This window comes from Mauremys mutica, chromosome 12 (assembly GCF_020497125.1).
Source record: "Mauremys mutica isolate MM-2020 ecotype Southern chromosome 12, ASM2049712v1, whole genome shotgun sequence".
NCBI classification, from domain to species: Eukaryota; Metazoa; Chordata; order Testudines; family Geoemydidae; genus Mauremys; species Mauremys mutica.
In genome coordinates, this window is record NC_059083.1 from 3,653,958 (window position 1) to 3,679,274 (window position 25,317).

General features: G+C 62.9%; 1 protein-coding gene across 2 annotated transcripts; it reads left to right on the forward strand.

The window, feature by feature from the left end:
- Window positions 1-10,229: 10,229 nt before the first annotated feature.
- On the forward strand, window positions 10,230-24,973 carry LOC123345439. 2 transcript variants are annotated; one of them, XM_044982317.1, is made up of 11 exons: window positions 10,230-10,979; window positions 11,223-11,501; window positions 13,406-13,690; window positions 14,092-14,388; window positions 15,006-15,105; window positions 18,254-18,438; window positions 20,602-20,880; window positions 21,933-22,217; window positions 22,557-22,853; window positions 23,321-23,420; window positions 23,497-24,973. In XM_044982317.1, the coding sequence occupies exons 1-11, from the start codon at window positions 10,931-10,933 to the stop codon at window positions 23,534-23,536; spliced, it is 2,196 nt and encodes a 731-aa protein (XP_044838252.1). In that variant the 5' UTR covers window positions 10,230-10,930; the 3' UTR covers window positions 23,537-24,973. The 2 variants fall into 2 exon arrangements, with proteins under 2 accessions (XP_044838252.1, XP_044838253.1); XM_044982318.1 differs by having other exon boundaries at window positions 10,231-10,979; window positions 11,244-11,501.
- Window positions 24,974-25,317: the final 344 nt, after the last annotated feature.

Consider the following 25,317-nt stretch of genomic DNA (forward strand, 5'->3'; position numbering starts at 1 on the left):
ATACTGATGAGGCTGCTTACACCTGGCTGGGGGGGGGGGAGGGGGGCAGAATAACGGATCCAGGAAAGTAAAACAAGGGAACTGTTCACAGAAGAGTTACTAACGAGCTAAAGTGGTTTTTGCCAAGTATGACTTAACTGCTTAATGTAATTGCTATTGCAAAGTGTATTTGCTGCATAGGAATGAAAGGTGGGGGGAGAGGAGGAGTGTGGGGGTGATGGGAATGCTTAGCTGAAGTTATGTATAAAGAGAGGAAAACGGCTTGGATCGGGGTGCAGGATTAGAGATTGCGATGTCTCCCTGGCACCTTATTTGGGCTCAAATAAACTTGGTTTGCTCCTCCACCCTGGTGTGTTAATTAGTGCGGCGCACACCGGGCAACGAACCCCTGTTGCTCTCCTCGGCCCTCTGTGCCGGCAACAAAGGGGTGGGTGTGGGAGGGGGCGTGGGAGCCAGGGGGGCCCTGGCAGGGTGTCCAGGCTGAGCTGGGTCCCCAGGTAGCGAGTGGGTTTCCCGTGGGACATTGGCCCAGCTACCCCCAGGGAGCCCTGACCACACTACGGCCCGTGGGGCGCCGGGGAGGCTGCTCCAAGTCACTGGCTGGGCTGGGCTGAGAGCTCCTGGGGGCAGGCCCCCCCCAGAGCTGGGTGTGAGGGACCCGGGCTCCAGGGGTAGGTTCTGTCTCTTTGTTCCGCGTCTGTGCAGCACCGAGCGCAAGGGGGTCCTGGGCACGACCGGGCTCCTCGGCCCTGCGGTAACAGCGATAACAACAGTCCTGGCTGGGGAGGGGAAATGGGTTCGAGTGGTGGGGCGGTGTCTGACGAAGTGGGGGGGTTTCTTGGTTTTTCTGTGTTTCCCAGGGGGTTGCATGCAGGGGGGTGGGACTCAGTGTCCCGGGTGTTACTGGTTTAACGAGGGGAGGGGAGCAGGAGTTTGTTGGGACACAGGACCGGAGAGGGACTCGGGACCCCGGCGATGGCCTGGAGGATGGAGACCTTAGCGACTGGTGACCTGGTGACCCGGAGACCCGGCTCAGGAGTCGCAGCCGGTTCTGGCCAGTGGGAGGTCAATGGGCTGCGGGGAGAGGACCCCGGTGACCTGACCAGCCGGCTCCAGCCAGAGGGGCCAGAGGGGGGGCTGAGAGGAGAGGAGACCCAGGCCTTCCTGCTTACGACCCTGTTTCCCTGGAGAGAAGCCAATGGACAGAGGGGGCTTGGGGCCGGGGGTATCGGAGGCCCAGCTGGGAAGCAGGGGGGCTCGGGGCTGGAGGGGGGAGCAGGCAGAGCCCCCCTGGCTGCAGGGGGACTGGGATGTGCTGGGCTGAGGGAGGCCAGGCCTGAGGTCCTGAGAGTTTCCTGTGCTGGGTTCAACCCTCAATAAACCTCCTGTGTTACGCTGGGGGAGAGTCGCTCCGGGCTAGAGAGCAAGGTGAGGGGAGGATTGTCCCCTTCGGGGGTTAGGAGGCCCGGGGGGCCCAGAGCGAGGGGACTCCCTGAGGGGCCCACGGCAGAGACAGACATGCTGAGGCTCAGGGAGAAGCGGCTCCAGGAGGTGGAGGGGCCTGACCCCGGGAGAGAGTGGCCCCCCGAGAAGGGCTGTTGCACTGAAAGGGGCCCCCCCCACGGACCGCACGGGGCCACGAGTGGGCACCATCTGTGAGTCCGTGACAGGGTGTTATTCAGGACTCCTGGGTTCTATCCTGAGCTCTGGGAGGGCGCTCGGGTCCAGTGGGTTAGAGCAGGGGGGCTGGGAGCCAGGACTCCTGGGTTCTGTCCCCAGTGTAGGAGGGGAGTGGGGGCTGGCCAGTTAGTGCAGAGGTGAGTGCACAGCAGCCCAGAGTCAAGAGAAGGGCAAATTCCCATCCAGACGCCTGCTGCCGCGGGCTGTGTCTGCACGGCAGGGCCCGAGCGGTGCGGCTCCCCGGCAGCCCAGGGCAGCCGGGAGGGGTTTATCCCCAGTGTGGGGCCGGCACCTCCCCGCACGGCACTCGCCCGGCTCACACATGCCCTGTTCTGCAGGACTGTGTGCACCTGGGGGGCTTGGCGACCCAGCTTTGTGCTGGGGTGTGGGGTCACAGCCTGACCCCAGAGCTCTGACCCCTAAGCTACAGAGCGCTGCTGGGATAAGCATTATGTGTAGATCAGGCCACAGGCAGGGCTCAGGGGGACCATCCATGGGGGACCGGGACGTGGGGCTGTTACTCTCCAGGGGGCTCTGTGATGGACTGGGAATGTTCTTAAGGTTTGCTCTGAATACGGTGTGGGTGCCTCAGTGTCCCCTGTGCAGTTCGTACGTCTCTAGGGGGTGGGATCAGGGGGTGGGATTGTTGTGGAGCCCTGGAGGGCAGGTGTGATGGTGCCTGCACAGGGACTGACCGACACTCTGTCTCCTGGCCACTGCTGGCCTGGGCCCCTCCCCGGCCAGGGGCCAACGGAAGGGGTTGGGGACAAAGAGACCAGGTGCCTCCTGGGCCGGGAAAGGGACAAAGGCCGGAGGAGGGGCTGGAGGGTGAGTCAGTTTGGAGCTGGCTGGGGAGATGGGGGGAGGCCCAGCACCGGGGTCTGGGCTCCCCACCCCCCAAGATGGACCCGGCTGAGGGGTCCTGTTGTCTGTACCTGAAAGCTCTGCTGGGGGCTGCGTCCTGTCGGCTAATAAACCTTCTGTGTCCCCGGCTGCCTGAGAGTCGCGGTGAGTCGCAGGAAGTGGGGGGTGCAGGGCCGTGACCCCCCCACACTCCGTGACAAGGGGGTTGGACCCACACGCCGCTGGGGGCTCTGTGCTGGGCGGACACTGAGTATATCGGGGGATGGGACCCCACAAGTTCTGGACACCCTCCTCTCTGCGTTACCCTGTGTGCCCCTTACTCGGGGTCCCACCTGTCCCCCACTCTCTCCCCGGTGTCCCCTCCAGCCGTGGGTGCACAGCGTTACTGTCATTCTCCTGCCCCACCTCCCACCCCACACCTCCCTGCTCTCTGCTCGGGCTGCCCCACATCCTGGGAGCGTGGCCGGAGGGCTCAGCTTTCCTTGTGCCTCCAGGGGACCCCGACTGTTCCCCACCTGCCTGCTGAGCTATCAGCCCCAGGGCAGGTCGGTCCTTCAGCCGAACACCTCTCCCTCCCCGGAGCATTTCCTGTGTCAGCACAACACTGTTCACAGCCCCAGCGCTGGCCAGCAACCCTACAATAACAACCCAGCCTGTCCACGGCCCAGCGCTCCCCAGCAACCCTACAATAACAACCCAGCCTGTTCACAGCCCCAGCGCTGGCCAGCAACCCTACAATAACAACCCAGCCTGTCCACGGCCCAGCGCTCCCCAGCAACCCTACAATAACAACCCAGCCTGTTCACAGCCCCAGCGCTGCCCAGCAACCCTGCAATAACAACCCAGCCTGTTAACAGCCCCAGCGCTGGCCAGCAACCCTACAATAACAACCCAGCCTGTTAACAGCCCCAGTGCTGGCCAGCAACCCTACAATAACAACCCAGCCTGTCCACAGCCCAGCGCTCCCCAGCAACCCTACAATAACCACCCAGCCTGTCCACAGCCCAGCACTCCCCAGCAACCCAACAATAACAACCCAGCCTGTCCACAGCCCAGCGCTCCCCAGCAACCCTACAATAACAACCCAGCCTGTCCACAGCCCAGCGCTCCCCAGCAACCCTACAATAACAACCCAGCCTGTTCACAGCCCCAGCGCTGGCCAGCAACCCTACAATAACAACCCAGCCTGTCCACACCCCCAGCGCTGCCCAGCAACCCTACAATAACAACCCAGCCTGTTAACAGCCCCAGCGCTGGCCAGCAACCCTACAATAACAACCCAGCCTGTTAACAGCCCCAGTGCTGGCTAGCAACCCTACAATAACAACCCAGCCTGTCCACAGCCCAGCGCTCCCCAGCAACCCTACAATAACAACCCAGCCTGTTCACAGCCCCAGCGCTGCCCAGCAACCCTGCAATAACAACCCAGCCTGTTAACAGCCCCAGCGCTGGCCAGCAACCCTACAATAACAACCCAGCCTGTTAACAGCCCCAGTGCTGGCCAGCAACCCTACAATAACAACCCAGCCTGTCCACAGCCCAGCGCTCCCCAGCAACCCTACAATAACCACCCAGCCTGTCCACAGCCCAGCACTCCCCAGCAACCCAACAATAACAACCCAGCCTGTCCACAGCCCAGCGCTCCCCAGCAACCCTACAATAACAACCCAGCCTGTCCACAGCCCAGCGCTCCCCAGCAACCCTACAATAACAACCCAGCCTGTTCACAGCCCCAGCGCTGGCCAGCAACCCTACAATAACAACCCAGCCTGTCCACACCCCCAGCGCTGCCCAGCAACCCTACAATAACAACCCAGCCTGTTAACAGCCCCAGCGCTGGCCAGCAACCCTACAATAACAACCCAGCCTGTTAACAGCCCCAGTGCTGGCTAGCAACCCTACAATAACAACCCAGCCTGTCCACAGCCCAGCGCTCCCCAGCAACCCTACAATAACAACCCAGCCTGTCCACACCCCCAGCGCTCCCCAGCAGCCCTACAATAACAACCCAGCCTGTCCACGGCCCAGCGCTCCCCAGCAACCCTGCAATAACACCCAGCCTGTCCACAGCCCAGCGCTCCCCAGCAACCCTGCAATAACAACCCAGCCTGTCCACAGCCCAGTGCTCCCCAGCAACCCTACAATAACAACCCAGCCTGTCCGCAGCCCAGCGCTCCCCAGCAACCCTACAATAACAACCCAGCCTGTACACAGCCCAGCCTGCCCAGCAACCCTACAATAACAACCCAGCCTGTACACAGCCCAGCGCTCCCCAGCAACCCTACAATAACAACCCAGCCTGTCCACACCCCCAGCGCTCCCCAGCAACCCTACAATAACAACCCAGCCTGTCCACAGCCCAGCGCTCCCCAGCAACCCTACAATAACAACCCAGCCTGTCCACAGCCCAGCGCTGCCCAGCAACCCTACAATAACAACCCAGCCTGTCCGCAGCCCAGTGCTCCCCAGCAACCCTACAATAACAACCCAGCCTGTCCGCAGCCCCAGCGCTCCCCAGCAACCCTACAATAACAACCCAGCCTGTCACCAGCCCAGCGCTCCCCAGCAACCCTACAATAACAACCCAGCCTCTCCACAGCCCAGCGCTGGCCAGCAACCCTACAATAACAACCCAGCCTGTCCGCAGCCCAGCGCTCCCCAGCAACCCTACAATAACAACCCAGCCTGTCCACAGTCCAGCGCTCCCCAGCAACCCTACAATAACAACCCAGCCTGTCCGCAGCCCAGCGCTCCCCAGCAACCCTACAATAACAACCCAGCCTGTCCACACCCCCAGCGCTCCCCAGCAACCCTACAATAACAACCCAGCCTGTCCGCAGCCCAGCGCTCCCCAGCAACCCTACAATAACAACCCAGCCTGTCCACAGCCCAGCGCTGGCCAGCAACCCTACAATAACAACCCAGCCTGTCCACAGCCCAGCGCTCCCAAGCAACCCTACAATAACAACCCAGCCTGTCCACGGCCCAGCGCTCCCCAGCAACCCTGCAATAACACCCAGCCTGTCCACAGCCTAGCGCTCCCCAGCAACCCTGCAATAACAACCCAGCCTGTCCACAGCCCAGCACTGCCCAGCAACCCTACAATAACAACCCAGCCTGTCCACGGCCCAGCGCTCCCCAGCAACCCTACAATAACAACCCAGCCTGTCCGCAGCCCAGCGCTCCCCAGCAACCCTACAATAACAACCCAGCCTGTACACAGCCCAGCCTGCCCAGCAACCCTACAATAACAACCCAGCCTGTACACAGCCCAGCGCTCCCCAGCAACCCTACAATAACAACCCAGCCTGTCCACACCCCCAGCGCTCCCCAGCAACCCTACAATAACAACCCAGCCTGTCCACAGCCCAGCGCTCCCCAGCAACCCTACAATAACAACCCAGCCTGTCCACAGCCCAGCGCTCCCCAGCAACCCTACAATAACAACCCAGCCTGTCCGCAGCCCAGTGCTCCCCAGCAACCCTACAATAACAACCCAGCCTGTCCACACCCCCAGCGCTCCCCAGCAACCCTACAATAACAACCCAGCCTGTCCGCAGCCCAGCGCTCCCCAGCAACCCTACAATAACAACCCAGCCTGTCCACAGCCCAGCGCTGGCCAGCAACCCTACAATAACAACCCAGCCTGTCCGCAGCCCAACGCTCCCCAGCAACCCTACAATAACAACCCAGCCTGTCCACAGTCCAGCGCTCCCCAGCAACCCTACAATAACAACCCAGCCTGTCCGCAGCCCAGCGCTCCCCAGCAACCCTACAATAACAACCCAGCCTGTCCACACCCCCAGCGCTCCCCAGCAACCCTACAATAACAACCCAGCCTGTCCGCAGCCCAGCGCTCCCCAGCAACCCTACAATAACAACCCAGCCTGTCCACAGCCCAGCGCTGGCCAGCAACCCTTCAATAACAACCCAGCCTGTCCACAGCCCAGCGCTCCCCAGCAACCCTACAATAACAACCCAGCCTGTCCGCAGCCCAGCGCTCCCCAGCAACCGTACAATAACAACCCAGACTGTCCACAGCCCAGCGCTCCCCAGCAACCCTACAATAACAACCCAGCCTGTCCACACCCCCAGCACTCCCCAGCAACCCTACAATAACAACCCAGCCTGTCCGCAGCCCAGCGCTCCCCAGCAACCCTACAATAACAACGCAGCCTGTCCACACCCCCAGCGCTCCCCAGCAACCCTACAATAACAACCCAGCCTGTCCGCAGCCCAGCGCTCCCCAGCAACCCTACAATAACAACGCAGCCTGTCCACAGCCCAGCGCTCCCCAGCAACCCTACAATAACAACCCAGCCTGTCCACACCCCCAGCACTCCCCAGCAACCCTACAATAACAACCCAGCCTGTCCACAGCCCAGCCTGCCCAGCAACCCTACAATAACAACCCAGCCCAGCGCTCCCCAGCAACCCTACAATAACAACCCAGCCTGTCCACAGCCCAGCGCTCCCCAGCAACCCTACAATAACAACCCAGCCTGTCCACACCCCCACCCCACCCCAGCAACCAAACAATAAAACCCCAGCCTGGCCACACCCCAGCGCTCCCCAGCAACCCTACAATAACAACCCACCCTGTCCGCAGCCCAGCGCTCCCCAGCAACCCTACAATAACAACGCAGCCTGTCCACAGCCCAGCGCTCCCCAGCAACCCTACAATAACAACCCAGCCTGTCCACACCCCCAGCACTCCCCAGCAACCCTACAATAACAACCCAGCCTGTCCGCAGCCCAGCGCTCCCCAGCAACCCTACAATAACAACGCAGCCTGTCCACAGCCCAGCGCTCCCCAGCAACCCTACAATAACAACCCAGCCTGTCCACACCCCCAGCACTCCCCAGCAACCCTACAATAACAACCCAGCCTGTCCACAGCCCAGCCTGCCCAGCAACCCTACAATAACAACCCAGCCCAGCGCTCCCCAGCAACCCTACAATAACAACCCAGCCTGTCCACAGCCCAGCGCTCCCCAGCAACCCTACAATAACAACCCAGCCTGTCCACACCCCCAGCGCTCCCCAGCAACCCTACAATAACAACCCAGCCTGTCCACAGCCCAGTGCTCCCCAGCAACCCTACAATAACAACCCAGCCTGTCCGCAGCCCAGCGCTTCCCAGCAACCCTACAATAACAACCCAGCCTGTCCACAGCCCAGCCTGCCCAGCAACCCTACAATAACAACCCAGCCCAGCGCTCCCCAGCAACCCTACAATAACAACCCAGCCTGTCCACAGCCCAGCGCTCCCCAGCAACCCTACAATAACAACCCAGCCTGTCCACACCCCCAGCGCTCCCCAGCAACCCTACAATAACAACCCAGCCTGTCCGCAGCCCAGCGCTCCCCAGCAACCCTACAATAACAACCCAGCCTGTCCACAGCCCAGCGCTCCCCAGCAACCCTACAATAACAACCCAGCCTGTCCGCAGCCCAGCGCTCCCCAGCAACCCTACAATAACAACCCAGCCTGTCCACAGCCCAGCGCTCCCCAGCAACCCTACAATAACAACCCAGCCTGTCCGCAGCCCAGCGCTCCCCAGCAACCCTACAATAACAACCCAGCCTGTCCACAGCCCAGCGCTCCCCAGCAACCCTACAATAACAACCCAGCCTGTCCGCAGCCCAGCGCTCCCCAGCAACCCTACAATAACAACCCAGCCTGTACACAGCCCAGCGCTCCCCAGCAACCCTGCAATAACAAGGAAGTGTGTCAACACAGCCCAAGCAGGGTGACATTTGGTCATCTCCCTCCCTCAGGTGACAATTAGCCCCTCCCCCAACCCCCTCAGGTGACAGTTGGCTCCTCCCCAAGCCCCTCAGGTGACAGTTGGCTCCTCCCCGTCGGGCTCCCAGTGGCCGTTGACGCCTCGCGGCACCGCCCCACCTGTTTCCCGCCTCTTTTCCTCGTTCCCTCATGTAGCCCCGGGTGACTCTGCCCGGCAACTAGTGACGCTGAGACATGGTTTCGCCTCCCATTGGCTGTCCTGATGGAGGGGGCGTGGCCCAGGGAGCAGACCTGGGCGGGAAACAAGGAGGATACAGGACACTGGCCTCGAGTTCGAGCCCTGGGCCCCTCAGGGCCCCCCATGGCCCCAGGGCGGCGCTAGGGGCTGGGCTGCAGGGGGGCAGCAGGGGGCTCTGCCCGGGCAGTCAGGGCTCCCCATGGCCCCAGGGCGGCGCTGGGGGCTGGGCTGCGGGGGGGGGCAGCGGGGGGCTCTGCCCGGGCAGTCAGGGCTCCCCATGGCCCCAGGGCGGCGCTAGGGGCTGGGCTGCGGGGGGGGGGCAGCAGGGGGCTCTGCCCGGGCAGTCAGGGCTCCCCATGGCCCCAGGGCGGCGCTGGGGGCTGGGCTGCGGGGGGGGCAGCGGGGGGCTCTGCCCGGGCAGTCAGGGCCCCCATGGCCCCAGGGCGGCGCTAGGGGCTGGGCTGCAGGGGGGGGGGCAGCAGGGGGCTCTGCCCGGGCAGTCAGGGCCCCCATGGCCCCAGGGCGGCGCTAGGGGCTGGGCTGCAGGGGGGGGGCAGCGGGGGGCGCGGCCCGGGCAGTCAGGGCTCCCCATGGCCCCAGGGCGGCGCTAGGGGCTGGGCTGCAGGGGGGGGGGGCAGCAGGGGGCTCTGCCCGGGCAGTCAGGGCTCCCCATGGCCCCAGGGCGGCGCTAGGGGCTGGGCTGCAGGGGGAGGGGCAGCAGGGGGCTCTGCCCGGGCAGTCAGGGCTCCCCGTGGCCCCAGGGCAGCGCTAGGGGCTGGGCAGCAGGGGGCTCTGCCCGGGCAGTCAGGGCTCCCCGTGGCCCCAGGGCGGCGCTGGGGGCTGGGCTGCAGGGGGAGGGGCAGCAGGGGGCTCTGCCCGGGCACTCAGGGCTCCCCATGGCCCCAGGGCGGCGCTAGGGGCTGGGCTTCAGGGGGGGCAGCAGGGGGCTCCCCCCAGGCAGTCAGGGCTCCCCATGGCCCCAGGGCGGCGCTGGGGGCTGGGCAGCAGGGGGCTCTGCCCGGGCAGTCAGGGCCCCCATGGCCCCCGGGCGGCGCTAGGGGCTGGGCTGCAGGGGGGGGGCAGCAGGGGGCTCTGCCCGGGCAGTCAGGGCTCCCCATGGCCCCAGGGCGGCGCTAGGGGCTGGGCTGCAGGGGGGGGGGCAGCAGGGGGCTCTGCCCGGGCAGTCAGGGCGCCCCATGGCCCCAGGGCGGCGCTAGGGGCTGGGCTGCAGGGGGAGGGGCAGCAGGGGGCTCTGCCCGGGCAGTCAGGGCTCCCCGTGGCCCCAGGGCAGCGCTAGGGGCTGGGCAGCAGGGGGCTCTGCCCGGGCAGTCAGGGCTCCCCGTGGCCCCAGGGCGGCGCTGGGGGCTGGGCTGCAGGGGGAGGGGCAGCAGGGGGCTCTGCCCGGGCACTCAGGGCTCCCCATGGCCCCAGGGCGGCGCTAGGGGCTGGGCTTCAGGGGGGGCAGCAGGGGGCTCCCCCCAGGCAGTCAGGGCTCCCCATGGCCCCAGGGCGGCGCTGGGGGCTGGGCAGCAGGGGGCTCTGCCCGGGCAGTCAGGGCTCCCCATGGCCCCAGGGCGGCGCTAGGGGCTGGGCTACAGGGGGCAGGGGGGGGCAGCAGGGGGCTCTGCCCGGGCAGTCAGGGCCGCCATTGCCCCAGGGCGGCGCTGGGGGTGGGCTGCAGGGGTCAGGGGGGGCAGCGGGGGGCTCTGCCCGGGCAGTCAGGGCCGCCATTGCCTCGGTGTTGCAGCATGCGCAGTCCCTGCCGGGTTCCCGCGACTGGCAGCCGGGGCACAGAGCTGAGCAGACGGGCAGGCAGAGGGCTGCGGAGAGGCATGTGGGCTGCGGAGGAACTGAAAGGTGCCGAGTGTCACAGAAGGTTTATTAGGCGACAGGAACACGGCGTAGGGCAGAATTCGTTAGCACAGAAATCACAGATTTTCAGCCAAGTCCAGCTTGGGGAGAGGGGAGCCCAGAGCCAGGGCTCTGCCCTCCCCCTGCGCCCCAAGCCAGCCCAGACTGCTGCCTGGCCCCTGCCCTGAAGGTTACTCCTCCTCCGGCCTTTGTCCCACTTCCCAGGCCAAGAGTCCCCTGTTTGCATCCCACTCCTGGGTCTCAGGTTACGGCCAGAGCATCCCTGCAGGCAGCTGGAGCAGCCCCCCCAAGTCACACGCCCTTATTCCCACCACCGAGGTATTGGTGCAGCACACAGGGAAACTGAGGCACACACAGCATTCATGCAAAACAGTAAGACTCACATACAACATAACAAGGGACAATCCCCACTTTGACACCAGAGGAACTGAAAGCTGCGGAGGAACTGAAAGCATGTGGGGATCCTGGGCCCCTCGTCTTGCAGCCCTGAAGCCTGTTTGAACTCGGATCCCCCTTCCCCTGTCAGGATGCCGCTCCGTCTGCTGCTCCTCCCCTGGGCATGGGGGGCCCTGGCCTGTAAGTGGGGACCCCCTCTGCCCTTTTTGCTCCCAGGGATGCGTGGGGATGGTGCAATCCTAGGGCCAGGGTGGGGATGTATCAGGCTGGGCTAGTGACCCTGGCTGGGGGAGTAAGACGGGGGAGGCAGCTTAGGGATCAGCAGGGAGACCCCGTAGTGCAGGATTGTTTACGGGACAGAGACTCATTAATCTCTCTCCCCACCCGCTTTCTCCTCCACCTGTTTCCTGCCCCCTGCCCCAACCTCCCCTCCTGTCACTCCAGTGTCTGTCACCCTCCGGGTGCTCCACATCGACGTCTTCCACAACGCCAGCTCCACGGACATGGCGGGGATGGCCCTGCTGGGCGACCTGGAGACCCACTCCCTGGCCTGCAGCACCTGCGAGATCCGCTTCCTGCAGCCCTGGGCCCGGCAGGGCCTGACCCCGAAGCAGTGGCAGGACCTGGAGCTGCTGATCCATCGCTACCTATTCAACTTCAACCGGACTGTGATCAGAATAGCCCAGCAGCAGGGACAGGGCTGTGAGTATGGAGCGGTCTGAGGGGATCCCTCTCCCCCCCACCCCCCTAAACCCAGAGTGCTGAGAACTGACACACTCACCACAGCCACTGAGTGTGTCACTGGGGGCAAGACACCCAGTCCCTGCCCCTTGGGCTAATCGGAGCCGGCGTCCCCCAGAGGGGAAACACCCGTGTCCCATTCTCCAGCCAGGTCTGGGGCAGATTGTAGCTGCACTTCCTAGGGGGAAAGGCCCCGTGTCCCACTCCCTGAGCCGAGGCTCCTGGTCTTTCCTGACATGTACCCTGAGCCTTGGAAAGCAGCTCCTTTGGGCAGGGTCTGTATCTCAGCAAGTCTGTGACCAAAGGACTCCAAATTTGCACCACAAATTCTGCCTCAGGCACTGATATAATGTAGCAATTTTCGAGCCAATCTGACTATGCCTGTGAAGAATCGGCTGTAAAGAGTGTGAGGAAGTGGGGATTTTCCCTTATGTTGTGTGTCTCTATGTGAGTCTTACTGTTTTGACTCACATGAATGCTGGGTGCCTCAGTTTCCCTGTGTATTGCACCAATGTCTAGGTCAGGGGTCGGCAACCTACAGCACGCGTGCCAAAGGTGGCACGTGAGCCAATTTTTGATGGCACGCGGTGGCGGGCTGAGCCACTCAGCCCGCGGCTGCTCTGGGGTTTCTGCCGCCGGTCCCACTCAGCGCCCGCTGCTGGCCTGGGCGAAGGAACCCCAGGCTGGCAGCGGGCTGAGACTGCGGCTGGCAGGAGCCAGCGGCTGAAACCCCAGAGCGGGGACGGGCTGAACCGCTCAGTCCCTGCTCTGGGGTTCAGGCTGCTGGCCCCTTGCCAGCCGGGGTCCCTGCCACAGCCCCACTCCCCTTGCTTCCGGTTGGAGTTCCAGCGCAGGCCCCCTGCCAGACAGGGTCCAGGCCTCCGTCCCTGCTCAGCCCTACCCGCCGCCAGCTCCACTCACCCCAGCTGCTGCTCTGGGGTTCCAGCCGCTGACCTCCTGCAGCCGGGGTCTGGCTCTCCAGCCTTGCTCAGCCTTCTCCCCGACCTGGAGTCCCTGCAGGCCACCCTGGGCTCTGCTCCTGGCCTGGATCAGTGCTCTGCAGCCTCCCTGCTGTGGCCTGCTGCCCCCAGCCTGGGACAGTGAGGGTTGCACACGAGGCAAGAGGGGGTGCAGCTCAGCACCCCCATCTTAAAATTGCTTATCTCAGACCACACTGCGTTTGACCTTGTGCCTTCTGTCGCTTCTGAAACACTTGGAAACCCTTGTTTACTTTACATATATCAGCAGTTTGGTTATATAACATAGAGACTTACAGAGAGACCTTCTAAAGAACCTTAAAATGTATCACTGGCACGCGAAGCCTTAAAATTAGAGCGACTACATGGAGACTCGGCTCCCTGCTGCTGGAAGGCTGCCGACCCCTGGTCTAGGTGGTGGGAATAAGGGCGTGTGACTTGGGGGGGCTGCTCCAGCTGCCTGCAGGGATGCTCTGGCCGCCCCTTCGTAACCTGAGACCCAGGAGGGGGATGCGACCAGGGGACTCTTGGCCTGGGAAGTGGGACAAAGGCCGGAGGAGGAGCAACGGGCCGGGCAGGGCCCAGGCAGCTGGAAGCGAGTCAGTCTGGGCTGGCTTGGGGCGCAGGGGAGGGCAGAGCCCTGGCTCTGGGCTCCCCTCCCCTCAAGCTGGACTTGGCTGAAAGTCCCTGATTTCTGTGCTAACAAGCTCTGCCCTACGCAGCTTACCCTTAACTCCAGCCAGGGCCGCCCCAGGATCCTGCTGCCGTCGTGTGGCCCAACATCCTCCTGGCACCTGACATCATGTCTTTACTCCCCCGTCTCTCTATTTCTGCCCCCTCCTGGGGCCTCCGGACCCCGTCCTCGTCCCCCTGCCCTTCCCGTTCCAGACCCCTTTGTTACCCAGGGCTCCCTCGGCTGCGAGCTGCACCCCAACGGCACCTCCAGGGGATTCTATGACGCCGCGGTGAATGGGGAGAACTTCATCAGCTTCGACGTGGACGGAGGCACCTGGGTCGCTCGGCAGGGGGACAAGCTGGGTGCACTCTACACCCGGGACCTTCTCATCCAGAATAAGGGCGCAACCATCACACTTCAGTTTCTCCTGAGAACAACGTGTGTCAATCAGCTCAATACGTTTGTCCAGTACGGGAGAGAGTCTCTGGAGAGGCAAGGTGAGGCTGGTCACCACTCCCCGCTCGCTGAGATGCAGCCACCTCTGGGGTAGGGTGTGTTTGCTGTTTATACAGGAATCCCACACCCAGTGTTCATATGCAGCCACCTCTGGGGTGGGGCAGGGGGACTGTTTGAACAGGGCCCCCTTGCCTGGTGTACAAATGCAGCTATAGCTGGGGTGCAGCACAGTAGCTATTTCACAGCCGCAGCGCCGTTTAGGACAGGAAGTGAAGGGGGATCCGTCACCACTGGTAATGCAGGGGGCAGAATTGGGGTCTGGCCAGGACAGCGGGGCCAACGCCTGACCCCGGGGAGCGGAGCTGGGCTTGGCTAGTGAGTCCCTGAGGCTCAGGCTGAATCGTCCCCTCTCCCCCGCCCTGTCTCTCTCCTCCTGTCTCAGAGCGGCCGGTCGCCGTGGTGTTTGCCCGAGCGCCTCCCCCAGCCGGGCCCCCCGCGCCGGTACTGCTGGTTTGCCGGGTCACCGGTTTCTACCCCCGGCCCGTCCGCGTGGCCTGGCTGCAGGACGGGGAGGAGGTGGTGCCGGGCTGGTGGCTGAACTCCAGCGGGATCCTGCCCAACGCGGACCTGACCTACCAGCTGCGCAGCTCCCTGGGCGTGGAGCCGGGCGCCGGGCACAGCTACGCCTGCCGGGTGCAGCACAGCAGCCTGGGGGGCCAGAGCCTGCTGATCCCCTGGGGTAGGTGCACGTCCCCGGGGGTGGGGGGGGCAGTCGTGGTCTCTGGGGGCTTTTCCTGCACGTCCTGAGTGGGACGGGGGTGGGCCCAGGCAGCGGGACTGGGGCGCAGGGAGGCAGAGGGGGTGGGGGGGGGGTGGCGATGGATCAGGAGGATGGAGGAGCTGAGGGGAACGGGACAAGAGTGGGATGGGGGGGCCGGACTAGAGTGGGGGGAAGCTGAGGGGTGGGAAGGTGGGGGAGACGGGTGGGACTGCAGGGGAGGCAGAGGGACCAGGGTGGGGGGCTGAGGGCAGTGGGTTTGTGGTGGGGAGCACAGGTGGGACTGCGGGGGAGGCAGAGGGAACACGGTTGGGATGGGGGGGCTGAGGGCAGTGGGTCGGGTGAGATGATGGGGGTGGGACTGCGGGGGAGGCAGAGGGACCAGGGTGGGGGGCTGAGGGCCGTGGGTCGGGTGAGATGATCGGGGGTGGGACTGCGGGGGAGGCAGAGGGACCAGGGTGGGGGGCTGAGGGCCGTGGGTCGGGTGAGATGATCGGGGGTGGGACTGCGGGGGAGGCAGAGGGAGCAGGGCCCACACTCCTGTCCCCGGTCCCAGCCCGGCCCCCCCTGTTTTACAGAGCAGAGCAGGCCCTGGGGCCCCGGCCTGGCCGTGGGCATCACCCTGGGGGTTGTGGCCGTAGCCGCCGTGGCCGTAGTGCTGTGGTGGAGGAGACGCAGGTGAGTCCTCCCCTCCCTGGGGTGGGGCCGTTACACCCCCTAACCCATCCCCTCTGCTCCTATCAGGGGAGTCCAAGGCCTCAGAGGGCAGCACTGGCCCGGGCGTGGGGATCGGCCCCTCCCCTGGGGACATGGGACCTTGGGGCTGGATCGGTGCTGAGGGCCCCAAGGGCAGGACTGGATCGGGGCCCTGGGAGATTGGGGCCGCGGTGGGGGGTGGGATTCTCCTCCCTCTGGGACGTTCGGGGCACGTTGGACACTTGGGGGCGCCGTGGGATCGCTGGCCTGTGCTGGTCAATAAACCCTTCAGGGAGGCGCTGTAGGAGCCAGGCCTGGGTGCAGGGGTCAGGCCCAGCTACGTACACAAAGGGGGGGGGTGTGGGAGCCAGGGGGGCCCTGGCAGGGTGTCCAGGCTGAGCTGGGTGCCCGGGTAGCGAGTGGGTTTCCCGTGGGACATTGGCCCAGCTACCCCCAGGGAGCCCTGACCACACTACGGCCCGCGGGGCGCTGGGGAGGCCGCTCCAAGTCACTGGCTGGGCTGGGCTGAGAGCTCCTGGGGGCAGGGCCCCCCCAGAGCTGGGTGTGAGGGACCCGGGCTCCAGGGGTAGGTTCTGTCTCTTTGTTCCGCGTCTGTGCAGCACCGAGCGCAAGGGGGCCTGGGCACGACCGGGCTCCTTGGCCCTGCGGTAACAGCGATAACAACAGTCCTGGCTGGGGAGGGTGTGATGTAGTTGCGATTTCCCCTTGTTCTGTTGTATGTGAGTCTTACTGTTTTACATGAGAGCTGTGTGTGCCTCAGTTTCCCTGTGTATTGCACCAATGTCTAGGTGGTGGGAATAAGGGCGTGTGACTTGGGGGGGCTGCTCCAGCTGCCTGCAGGGATGCTGTGGCCGCCCCTTCGTAACCTGAGACCCAGGAGGGGGATGCGACCAGATGACTGTTGGCCCCGAAACAAAGGCCGGAGGAGGAGCAGCGGCCGGGCAGGGGCCAGGCAGCGGGAAGCGAGTCAGTCCTGCTGGCTTGGGGCGCAGGGGCAGGGCAGAGCCCTGGCTCTGGGCTCCCCTCCCCGCAAGGTGGACTTGGCTGAAAATCTCTGATTTCTGTGCTAACGAGTTCTGCCCTACGCCGTGTTCCTGTCGCCTAATAAACCTTCTGTGTCCCGGCTGGCTGAGAGTCACGTCTGACTGCGCAGTGGGGGGGCAGGACCCTGTGGCCCCCCAGGACCCTGCCGGGGGGACTCGCTGTGGGAAGCGCACGGAGGGGCTGAGGATGCTGAATGCTCCCAGGAGAGACCCAGGAGGTGAAGCTGTGGGAGCTTCTTGCCCTGCAGACAGGCTGCTCCGAGGGAGAGGAGGCTCCCCAGGGTCCTGCCTGGCTCGGTGGGGAGCAGCTCCAGAGCAGCGCCCGGGGACTCCCTGATAACTTCACAGCCGATATCCTGGAGAACCCCAACGACCAGCCAGCCCGACCCCTCCTGGGGCTGCACAGGGATCCGGGCCATGGGCAGGGCGAGGGGCTTCACCCCGGGGACCTTCACCCAGGTCACCCAGCCCCTCAGCATCTGCAGCTGCACCACCCAGGGCCTGACAACAGTTCTCTCTGTCCCAGGGTCTCAGCACCCCAGGCAGGTCTCCCCACTGACCCCCACCTTCCACTCCCACTGGGGGTCCGAGGACCCTGAGCCCAGGAGGCTCCATGCAGACATATAGGCTGGGGCCAGGAGTGGGAGCCTGTCCACCACCCCACACCCTGGCTGACAGCGTCTATGGCCTTGGGACCCAGGAAGGAGGTTACTCCTCCTCCGGCCTTTGTTTCGGGGCCAACAGTCCCCTGGTCGCATCCCCCTCCTGGGTCTCAGGTTACGAAGGGGCGGCCATAGCATCCCTGCAGGCAGCTGGAGCAGCCCCCCCAAGTCACACACCCTAATTCCCACCACCTAGACATTGGTGCAGCACACAGGGAAACTGAGGCACACACAGCTCTCATGTAAAACAGTAAGACTCACATACAACATAACAAGGGAAAATCCCCACTTCTTCACAGGGGGCAGCAGGGGGCTCTGCCCGGGCAGCCAGGGCTCCCCATGGCCCCCGGGCGGCGCTAGGGGCTGGGCTGCAGGGGGGGGGCAGCAGGGGGCTCTGCCCGGGCACTCAGGGCTCCCCATTGCCCCAGGGGGGCGCTAGGGGCTGGGCTGTGGGGGGGCAGCAGGGGGCTCCCCCCAGGCAGTCAGGGCTCCCCATGGCCCCAGGGCGGCGCTAGGGGCTGGGCTGCAGGGGGTGGGGGGGCAGCAGGAGGCTCTGCCCGGGCAGTCAGGGCTCCCCAGGGCAGCACTGGGGGCTGGGCTGCAGGGGGTGGGGGGGCAGCAGGGGGCTCTGCCCAGGCAGTCAGGGCCCCCATGGCCCCAGGGCGGTGCTGGGGGCTGGGCTGCACGGGGGCAGCAGGGGGCTCCCCCGGGCACTCAGGACTCCCCATGGCCCCAGGGCGGCGCTGGGGGCTGGGCTGCAGGGGGCGGGGGGGGCAGCAGGGGGCTCTGCCCGGGCAGTCAGGGCTCCCCATGGCCCCAGGGCGGCGCTGGGGGCTGGGCTGCGGGGGGGGGCAGCAGGGGGCTCTGCCCGGGCAGTCAGGGCTCCCCATGGCCCCAGGACGGCGCTAGGGGCTGGGCTGCGGGGAGGGGGCCGCAGGGGGCTCTGCCCGGGCAGTCAGGGCTCCCCATTGCCCCAGGGCGGCGCTAGGGGATGGGCTGCAGGGGGGGGCAGCAGGGGGCTCCCCCGGGCACTCAGGGCTCCCCATGGCCCCAGGGCGGCGCTAGGGGCCGGGCTGTGGGGGGCGGGGGGCAGCAGGGGGCTCTGCCCGGGCAGTCAGGGCTCCCCATGGCCCCAGGGCGGCGCTGGGGGCTGGGCTGCAGGGAGCAGGGCAGGGGGCAGCAGGGGGCTCTGCCCGGGCACTAGGGGACCATATGTCCCGTGTTCGTTGTGACCGTCCCTTTTGTAAAGCCCTGTCCTGGGCCTCCCAAAGGAGCCTTTGTCCCATTTGCGGGGCGAAGGGGGCGAGCAGAGAGCGCAGGCCCCAGTCCCACGCAGGGGGGAGGCAGGGCTGGGGGGGGATGTGGGGGTGGGAACCAGCATTCCAGCCTGTGGGGCCCCCGCAGGGTTCCCGCGACTGGCAGCTGCGGGAACAGAGCTGAGCAGAGACAGAGAGAGAGCGAAGTTGGCAGTGAGGGGCGTGGGCTGCAGAGGAACTTCCCTGACGCCCGCCAGAGCCCGGATCCCCCTTCCCCTGCCAGGATGCTGCTCGCTCTGCTGCTCCTCCCCTGGGCATGGGGGGCCCTGGCCGGTAAGTGGGGACCCCCCCTGCACTTTTTGCTCCCAGGGATGCGTGGGGATGGTGCAATCCTAGGGCCAGGGTGGGGAAGTACCAGGCTGGGCTAGTGACCCTGGCTGGGGGAGTAGGACGGGGGAGGCAGGTGTCACGGACTCACAGATGGTGCCCACTCGTGGCCCCGTGCGGTCCGTGGGGGGGGGCCCCTTTCAGTGCGACAGCCCTTCTCGGGGGGCCCCTCTCTCCTGGGGTCAGGCCCCTCCACCTCCTGGAGCCGCTTCTCCCTGAGCCTCAGCACGTCTGTCTCTCACCATGGGCCCCTCAGGGAGTCCCCTCGCTCTGGGCCCCCCAGGGCCTCCTAACCCCCGAAGGGGACGATCCCCCCCTCACCCTGTTCTCTAGCCCGGAGCGACTCTCCCCCAGCGTAACACAGGAGGGTTTTGTTGAGAGTTGAACCCAGCACAGGAAACTCTCCGGGCCTCAGGCCTGGCCTGGCCTCCCTCAGCCCAGCACATCCCAGTCCCCCTGCAGCCAGGGGGGCTCTGCCTGCTCCCCCCCTCCAGCCCCGAGCCCCCCTGCTCCCAGCTGGGCCTCCGATATCCCCAGCCCCAAGCCCCCTCTGCCCATTTGTGATAGTGCTGCCCGTGGGAGCCAGCTGAGGTCACTCAGTCAGGGTGAACTGCAAACCAAACGGGGCAGACAAACCCCAAACGCTGGTGGTGATTCCAATACTTAGATTTACCAACCAGCATAAAAGAGCTTCTGTAGCACCTCACTGGTTACTCAGAATCCAAACCCCGCAGTTCCCTTAAAGTGCCCAGCCTCAGGCCTCCGTCCAGACACACCTGTCAGATATGCTGATGATTCCTGAGGATCTTACTTCATCATATAAAAGAAAAGGTTCTTCCAATCCCAAAGGATCAGCTACATACCCAGGTCCAATTATAACTTAGATCTTACCCAAAATACACGCTACAGCCAATTCTTAGTAACTAAGCTAAAATTTATTAAAAAAGAAAGAGAGAGAGAGTTGGTTAAAAGATCCATATACAGAGAGACGTGAATTCAATTCTTGAGGTTCAGACACAGCAGAGATGAGCTTGTAGTTGCCAAAAGTCCTTTTAGAAATAGTCCAGAGGTTATAGTCCAGTGTCCATATTCAGGGTAGCTCCGGTCAGTGACTGGGGATCTCAATCCTTATGGCTTAAGGTTTCCCCCTCTTGAAACCCAGAGCAGATCTGAGATGAAGTAGGATCCTGTCCCAGGGTTTTTATACATTTCCAGCAGCCTTTCGGCCTGAGAAAACAATAGGAATAACTCCTTCTCCCAAACATCCTGGCAATTAGCACAGGGGAATTTATCCATTAAACAGTTCAGATACAGGTTACCACAACCTTCAAAGAGACACAGAGACAATAACACTATTTCCCTCAAGTATCATTATAAATGTTAATATTCCTTTTTTGATCTTTGAATTAAAACTATAGCAATAGAGGAGACTTGTTTGCTTACATCACAAGACCTGAGCAAACATCTCCCCTTCTACCTCTAACAATGCAGACTTACATTTCAAAGCTCTGTTCATTTACAGATCTTCCTAACCAGTCCTCAAGGTTCACCCATGGGTCAGGTCAGTCTGTGAGTTAATTAACTCTTTCTGGCCCTGTCATCTTCCAATGAAATATTATATCACACTCATAACGTCACACCATTGTCTTCTCTCCAGGTAAACAGGGGCTTCCTCTCCCCTCTTCTGTCCTCTGGCTGGAACCGGCTGGTCAGGTCACCAGGGTCCTCCCTTCGCAGCCCATTGTCCTCCCACTGTCCAGAACCGGCTGTGACTCCTGACATGTGTCTCCGGGTCACCAGGTCACCAGTCACTGGGGTCTCCATCCTCCAGGCCATCGGCCGGGGTCCCGAGTTCCCTCTCTGGTTCTGTGTCCCAACAAACTCCCTCTCCCCTCGCCTCGTTAAACCAGTAACACCTGGGGACACTGAGTCCCTGTGCATGTAACCCACTGGAAACCCACAGAAAACAAGAAAATCCCCCACTTCATCACAGCAGGTTAGGGATCAGCAGGGAGACCCCGTAGTGCAGGATTGTTTACGGGACAGAGACTTATTAATCTCTCTCCCCACCCACTTTGTCCTCCACTTGTTTCCTGCCCCCTGTCCCAGCCTCCCCTCCTGTCCCCACAGCATCTGTCACCCTCTGGCTGCTCCAAATCGACGTCTTCCACAACGCCAGCTCCATGGACATGTGGGGGATGGCCCTGCTGGGTGACCTGGAGACCCACTCCATGGCCTGCAGCACCTGCGAGATCCGCTTCCTGCAGCCCTGGGCCCGGCAGGGCCTGACCCCGAAGCAGTGGCAGGACCTGGAGCTGCTGATCCATCGCTACCTATTCAACTTCAACCGGACTGTGACCAGAATAGCCCAGCAGCAGGGAATGGGCTGTGAGTATGGAGCGGTCTGAGGGGATCCCTCTCCCCCCCATCCCCCCAAACCCAGAGTGCTGAGAACTGACACACTCACCACAGCCACTGAGTGTGTCACTGGGGGCGACACACCCAGTCCCTGGCCCTTGGGCTAATCTGAGTCAGCGTCCCCCAGAGGGGAAACACCCGTGTCCCAGTCTCCAGCCAGGTCTGGGGCAGATTGTAGCTGCACTTCCTAGGGGGAAAGGCCCCGTGTCCCACTCCCTGAGCTGAGGCTCCTGGTCTTTCCTGACATGTACCCTGAGCCTTGGAAAGCAGCTCCTTTGGGGGTGGGGGGTCTGTATCTCAGCAAGCCCGTGTGCCGGAGCAGGGAGCGGGCGGATTTGACCGGGGAATGTTGCAGGGGGGTTACACTGGGGATGGGAAGGAAGCTCCCTGAGCTGTAACCTGAGCCCGGCGGGGGTGGGGAGAAGTGACACCTTCTGCCTGGAGACTGAACAAAGGGATGAGGAGCTGGGGGAGGGGGGAGAAAGCAGCTGGAGGAACTTTTTTAGTTTCAGTTTGGGCTGGGGGGTGCAACGCAGGGAGCCCCAAGCTGGGGTCTAAGCTCCCTGAACCCCCAGCAGGACTCGATTGAGGGGTCCTGGTTGTGCCTACACGCTCTGCTGTAGCCTGCGTCCCTATTGTCCAATAAACCTTCCGTTTTACTGGCTGGCTGAGAGTCACTGTGAGTCCCAGGAAGAGGGGTGCAGGGCCCTGACTCCCCCACACTCCATGACACCCCGTGACCAAGGGGCCCCAAATTTGCAGCACAAACTCTGCCTCAGGCACCAATGTAACACAGCGATTTTCAAACCAATCTGACTATGCACATGAAAAATCAGCTTTAAACAGAAACTGCAACTTACCCTTAACTCCAGCCAGGGTCGCCCCAGGATCCCGCTGCCGTCGTGTGGCCCAACATCCTCATGGCACCTGATGTTATGTCTTTACTCCCCTGTCTCTCTATTTCTGCCCCCTCCTGGGACCTCCGGACGCCCGTCCTCGTCCCCCTGCCCTTCCCGTTCCAGACCCCTTTGTTACCCAGGGCTCCCTCGGCTGCGAGCTGCACCCCAACGGCACCTCCAGGGGATTCTATGACGCCGGAGTGAACGGCGACGACTTCATCAGCTTTGACGCAGATGCAGGGAAATGGGTCGCTCGGCAGGGGGATAACGTGGCTGCGCGCTACACCCGGGATCTTCTCAACCAGGATAAGGGCACAGCCAGCGCTCTTCAGTTTCTCCTGAGAACAACGTGTGTCAATGAGATCAAGAGCTTTGTCCAGCACGGGAGAGAGTCTCTGGAGAGGCAAGGTGAGGCTGGTCACCACTCCCCGCTCGCTGAGATGCAGCCACCTCTGGGGTGGGCAGGGGAACTGTTTGTATAGTGACCCTTGCCTGGTGTACAAATGCAGCTATAGCTGGGGTGGAGCACAGTAGCGATTTCACAGCCGCACCGCAGCGCCATTTAGGACAGGAAGTGAAGGGGGTTCAGTCACCACTGGTAATGCAGGGGGCAGAATTGGGGTCTGGCCAGGACAGCGGGGCCAACGCCTGACCCCGGGGAGCGGAGCTGGGCCTGGCTAGTGAGTCCCTGAGGCTCAGGCTGAATCGTCCCCTCTCCCCGGCCCCGTCTCTCTCCTCCTGTCTCAGAGCGGCCGGTCGCCGTGGTGTTTGCCCGAGCGCCTCCCCCAGCCGGGACCCCCACACCGGTACTGCTGGTTTGCCGGGTCACCGGTTTCTACCCCCGGCCCGTCCGCGTGGCCTGGCTGCAGGACGGGGAGGAGGTGGTGCCGGGCTGGTGGCTGAACTCCAGCGGGATCCTGCCCAACGCGGACCTGACCTACCAGCTGCGCAGCTCCCTGGGCGTGGAGCCGGGCGCCGGGCACAGCTACGCCTGCCGGGTGCAGCACAGCAGCCTGGGGGGCCAGAGCCTGCTGATCCCCTGGGGTAGGTGCACGTCCCCGGGGGTGGGGGGGCGGGCGTGGTCTCTGGGGGCTTTTCCTGCACGTCCTGAGTGGGACGGGGGTGGGCCCAGGCAGCGGGACTGGGGCGCAGGGAGGCAGAGGATGTGGGTGGGGGGTGGCGATGGATCAGGAGGATGGAGGAGCTGAGGGGAACGGGACAGGACTGGGATGGGGGGGCAGGACTAGAGTGGGGGGAAGCTGAGGGGGTGGGAAGGTGGGGGGAGACGGGTGGGCCTGCAGGGGAGGCAGAGGGATCAGGGTGGGGGCTGAGGGCAGTGGGTCGGGGGTGGGAGGCACGAGGGACTGCAGGGGAGGCTGGGGGAACAGGATCAGGGTGGGGGCTGAGGACAGGGCGTTGCAGTGTGGGGAGCAGGGGGGTCGGGGGGAGGCAGAGGGAACAGGGCCCACACTCCTGTCCCCGGTCCCAGCCCGGCCCCCCCTGTTTTACAGAGCAGAGCAGGCCCTGGGGCCCCGGCCTGGCCGTGGGCATCACCCTGGGGGTTGTGGCCGTAGCCGCCGTGGCCGTGGTGCTGTGGCGGAGCAGACGCAGGTGAGTCCTCCCCTCTCGGGGGTGGGGGTGGGGCCGTTGCACCCCCTAACCCATCCCCTCTGCTCTCTCCTTCCAGGGGCTACCAGGACGTTAGACCAGAGGAATCCAGGCCCTGAGGGGGCGGCACCGGCCCAGGCGTGGGGATCGGCCCCTCTCCTGGGGACATGGACCTGTGCCCTGCTGTAAGCGATTTATCCTGGACTGGAACCCTCTGTTGGGTCCCAGCAGAGCTGCATCGTCACTGCGGCGTAGTATCCGCAGAGCCAGGTCAGTGAAGCTCTGGCTCAGAACCCCACGCAGCCACATGGGAATTGTTGGTTGAAGATCAGTGACCAGGAGCCAGAAAGCACCAGCAGAAGCAGTGGAACTGAGAGACAGCCTAGAACAGCAACAAAAAGGGGCAGAAACTGGACTGAGAGAGAAGCAGGCCCTGGCCCAGCTGGAAACAGAAGCTGCTGAAAGAGAGGGACTGCTCGTAAGGGGCGCATGGAGCTGCTGGCTGCTGAGGAGGGTTCGCCGGATGCGACAGAAAGTGCCAGACTCCAGCTCCACGTGAAAAGAGCAAGGGAAGAACAGCAGAAACGGTCTCCTCTTGAGAGTCCAGGTTGTAACAGTGTTGGTGTGTTTGTTCCTCTGAGCAGTGTCTGTCTTGAACCAGTTTGCTATGGCCAGGGAGAGGGTGACCGCTTGCTGGGGCCCCCAGGGCCGTCCTTAGGATTTACGGGGCCCTCGGCAGGATTATTAAACTGGTGCCCCTGTGCCCCACGGCAGCCTGGCGGGGGCGGAGGGACAGGGCAGAAAGAACAAGGCGCCCGGCTCACCTCATGGTGGGGGAGAGTCACCGTTCCCCGCAGAGACCCCTGTCCCCTCCCCTCCCGCAGAATGGACGTGCAGAAGGTACCTAATTGAAAGCACTAAACTTGGGAATAAAAAATGTCAGTCACAGGATTTTTGATCTGCCCTGAAGTTTGTCAGACATCTGTTTGCAAACACTTGGTAGTCAGGGCGAGGCAGGCGTCCTGCTGAACCCAGCATTCAGTATTCTGCAATACAGGATGCAGCTCTTCTCTAGGTTACATTTGCTTCACCAGTATTTCTAAGCTGATTTTATATTTGAAATGTACTCTTACGCCTTCATAAAGTAATCCGTCCAGATTGCTACATATGTAACTCACTGAAACCGACAGGGTTTGAAATTAATGAGTCACAGAGGTTTAGTGTGTTCATAGCAATGGTCATTGCTTTCAGAGCAAGGGACACTAATTTACTGTGGGTGAGGAAATTTCACCAACTTTAAAAAATATGTTTGCAAAGATTGTAGGCATCACAAAGGGTTTTATATCTTACTAAGGTGCGGACTTTGCTAGTTCATCGGATAGTCAGAAGCAAAGAAAGGGAAACTTTGTCCAGCTATCTGGAAGCAAAGGGCTGTGGCCTCCTTCAGTGTGGGGAGGGGGAGAGGGGTGAAGGGAGAACCGGATGGACAGAAAGGACAGGAAGACTTTGGAAGGAAGTGTTTTTACTATAGTCATTAAAATGGGTATTTTAGAGAAGGGCTTTTGAAGGATTTATTTTAAAAACTGTATGTCTGAAGATCCCAGCATTTAAGGCTACAGATGATTGTGCATCTAAAAATCGATGCAAGGATTTTTTAGAGAGGTGATTTTATAATCTTCACCCACTCATGAATGAAATATTTTACAGCAGATTTTAAACTAAGGTCCTGCAGACTGACACGTTCTGAGTCCGTATTACAGCCATGCAGGACTGGTGTGTCGGGACATTCAGACCCTGACAGGAGATACCCCCCGGGGGCTGGCAAATGCCTGTGACATGGCGTCATTACCCCTTGGCTGGCTCTGGAACAGTTCCAGTGTTGTGCTAATAGCTCTGGCAG

What these genes read in the sequence shown, in the direction of transcription:
- LOC123345439 (XM_044982317.1), top strand. Translation starts at nt 10,931, where the DNA reads ATGCCGCTCCGTCTGCTGCTCCTCCCCTGGGCATGGGGGGCCCTGGCC. An exon ending in CCAGCAGCAGGGACAGGGCT is followed by an intron (nt 11,502 to 13,405) that starts GTGAGTATGGAG and finishes TTCCCGTTCCAG; the next exon opens with ACCCCTTTGTTACCCAGGGC. An exon ending in GGCATGGGGGGCCCTGGCCG is followed by an intron (nt 18,439 to 20,601) that starts GTAAGTGGGGAC and finishes CCCCTGTCCCAG; the next exon opens with CCTCCCCTCCTGTCCCCACA.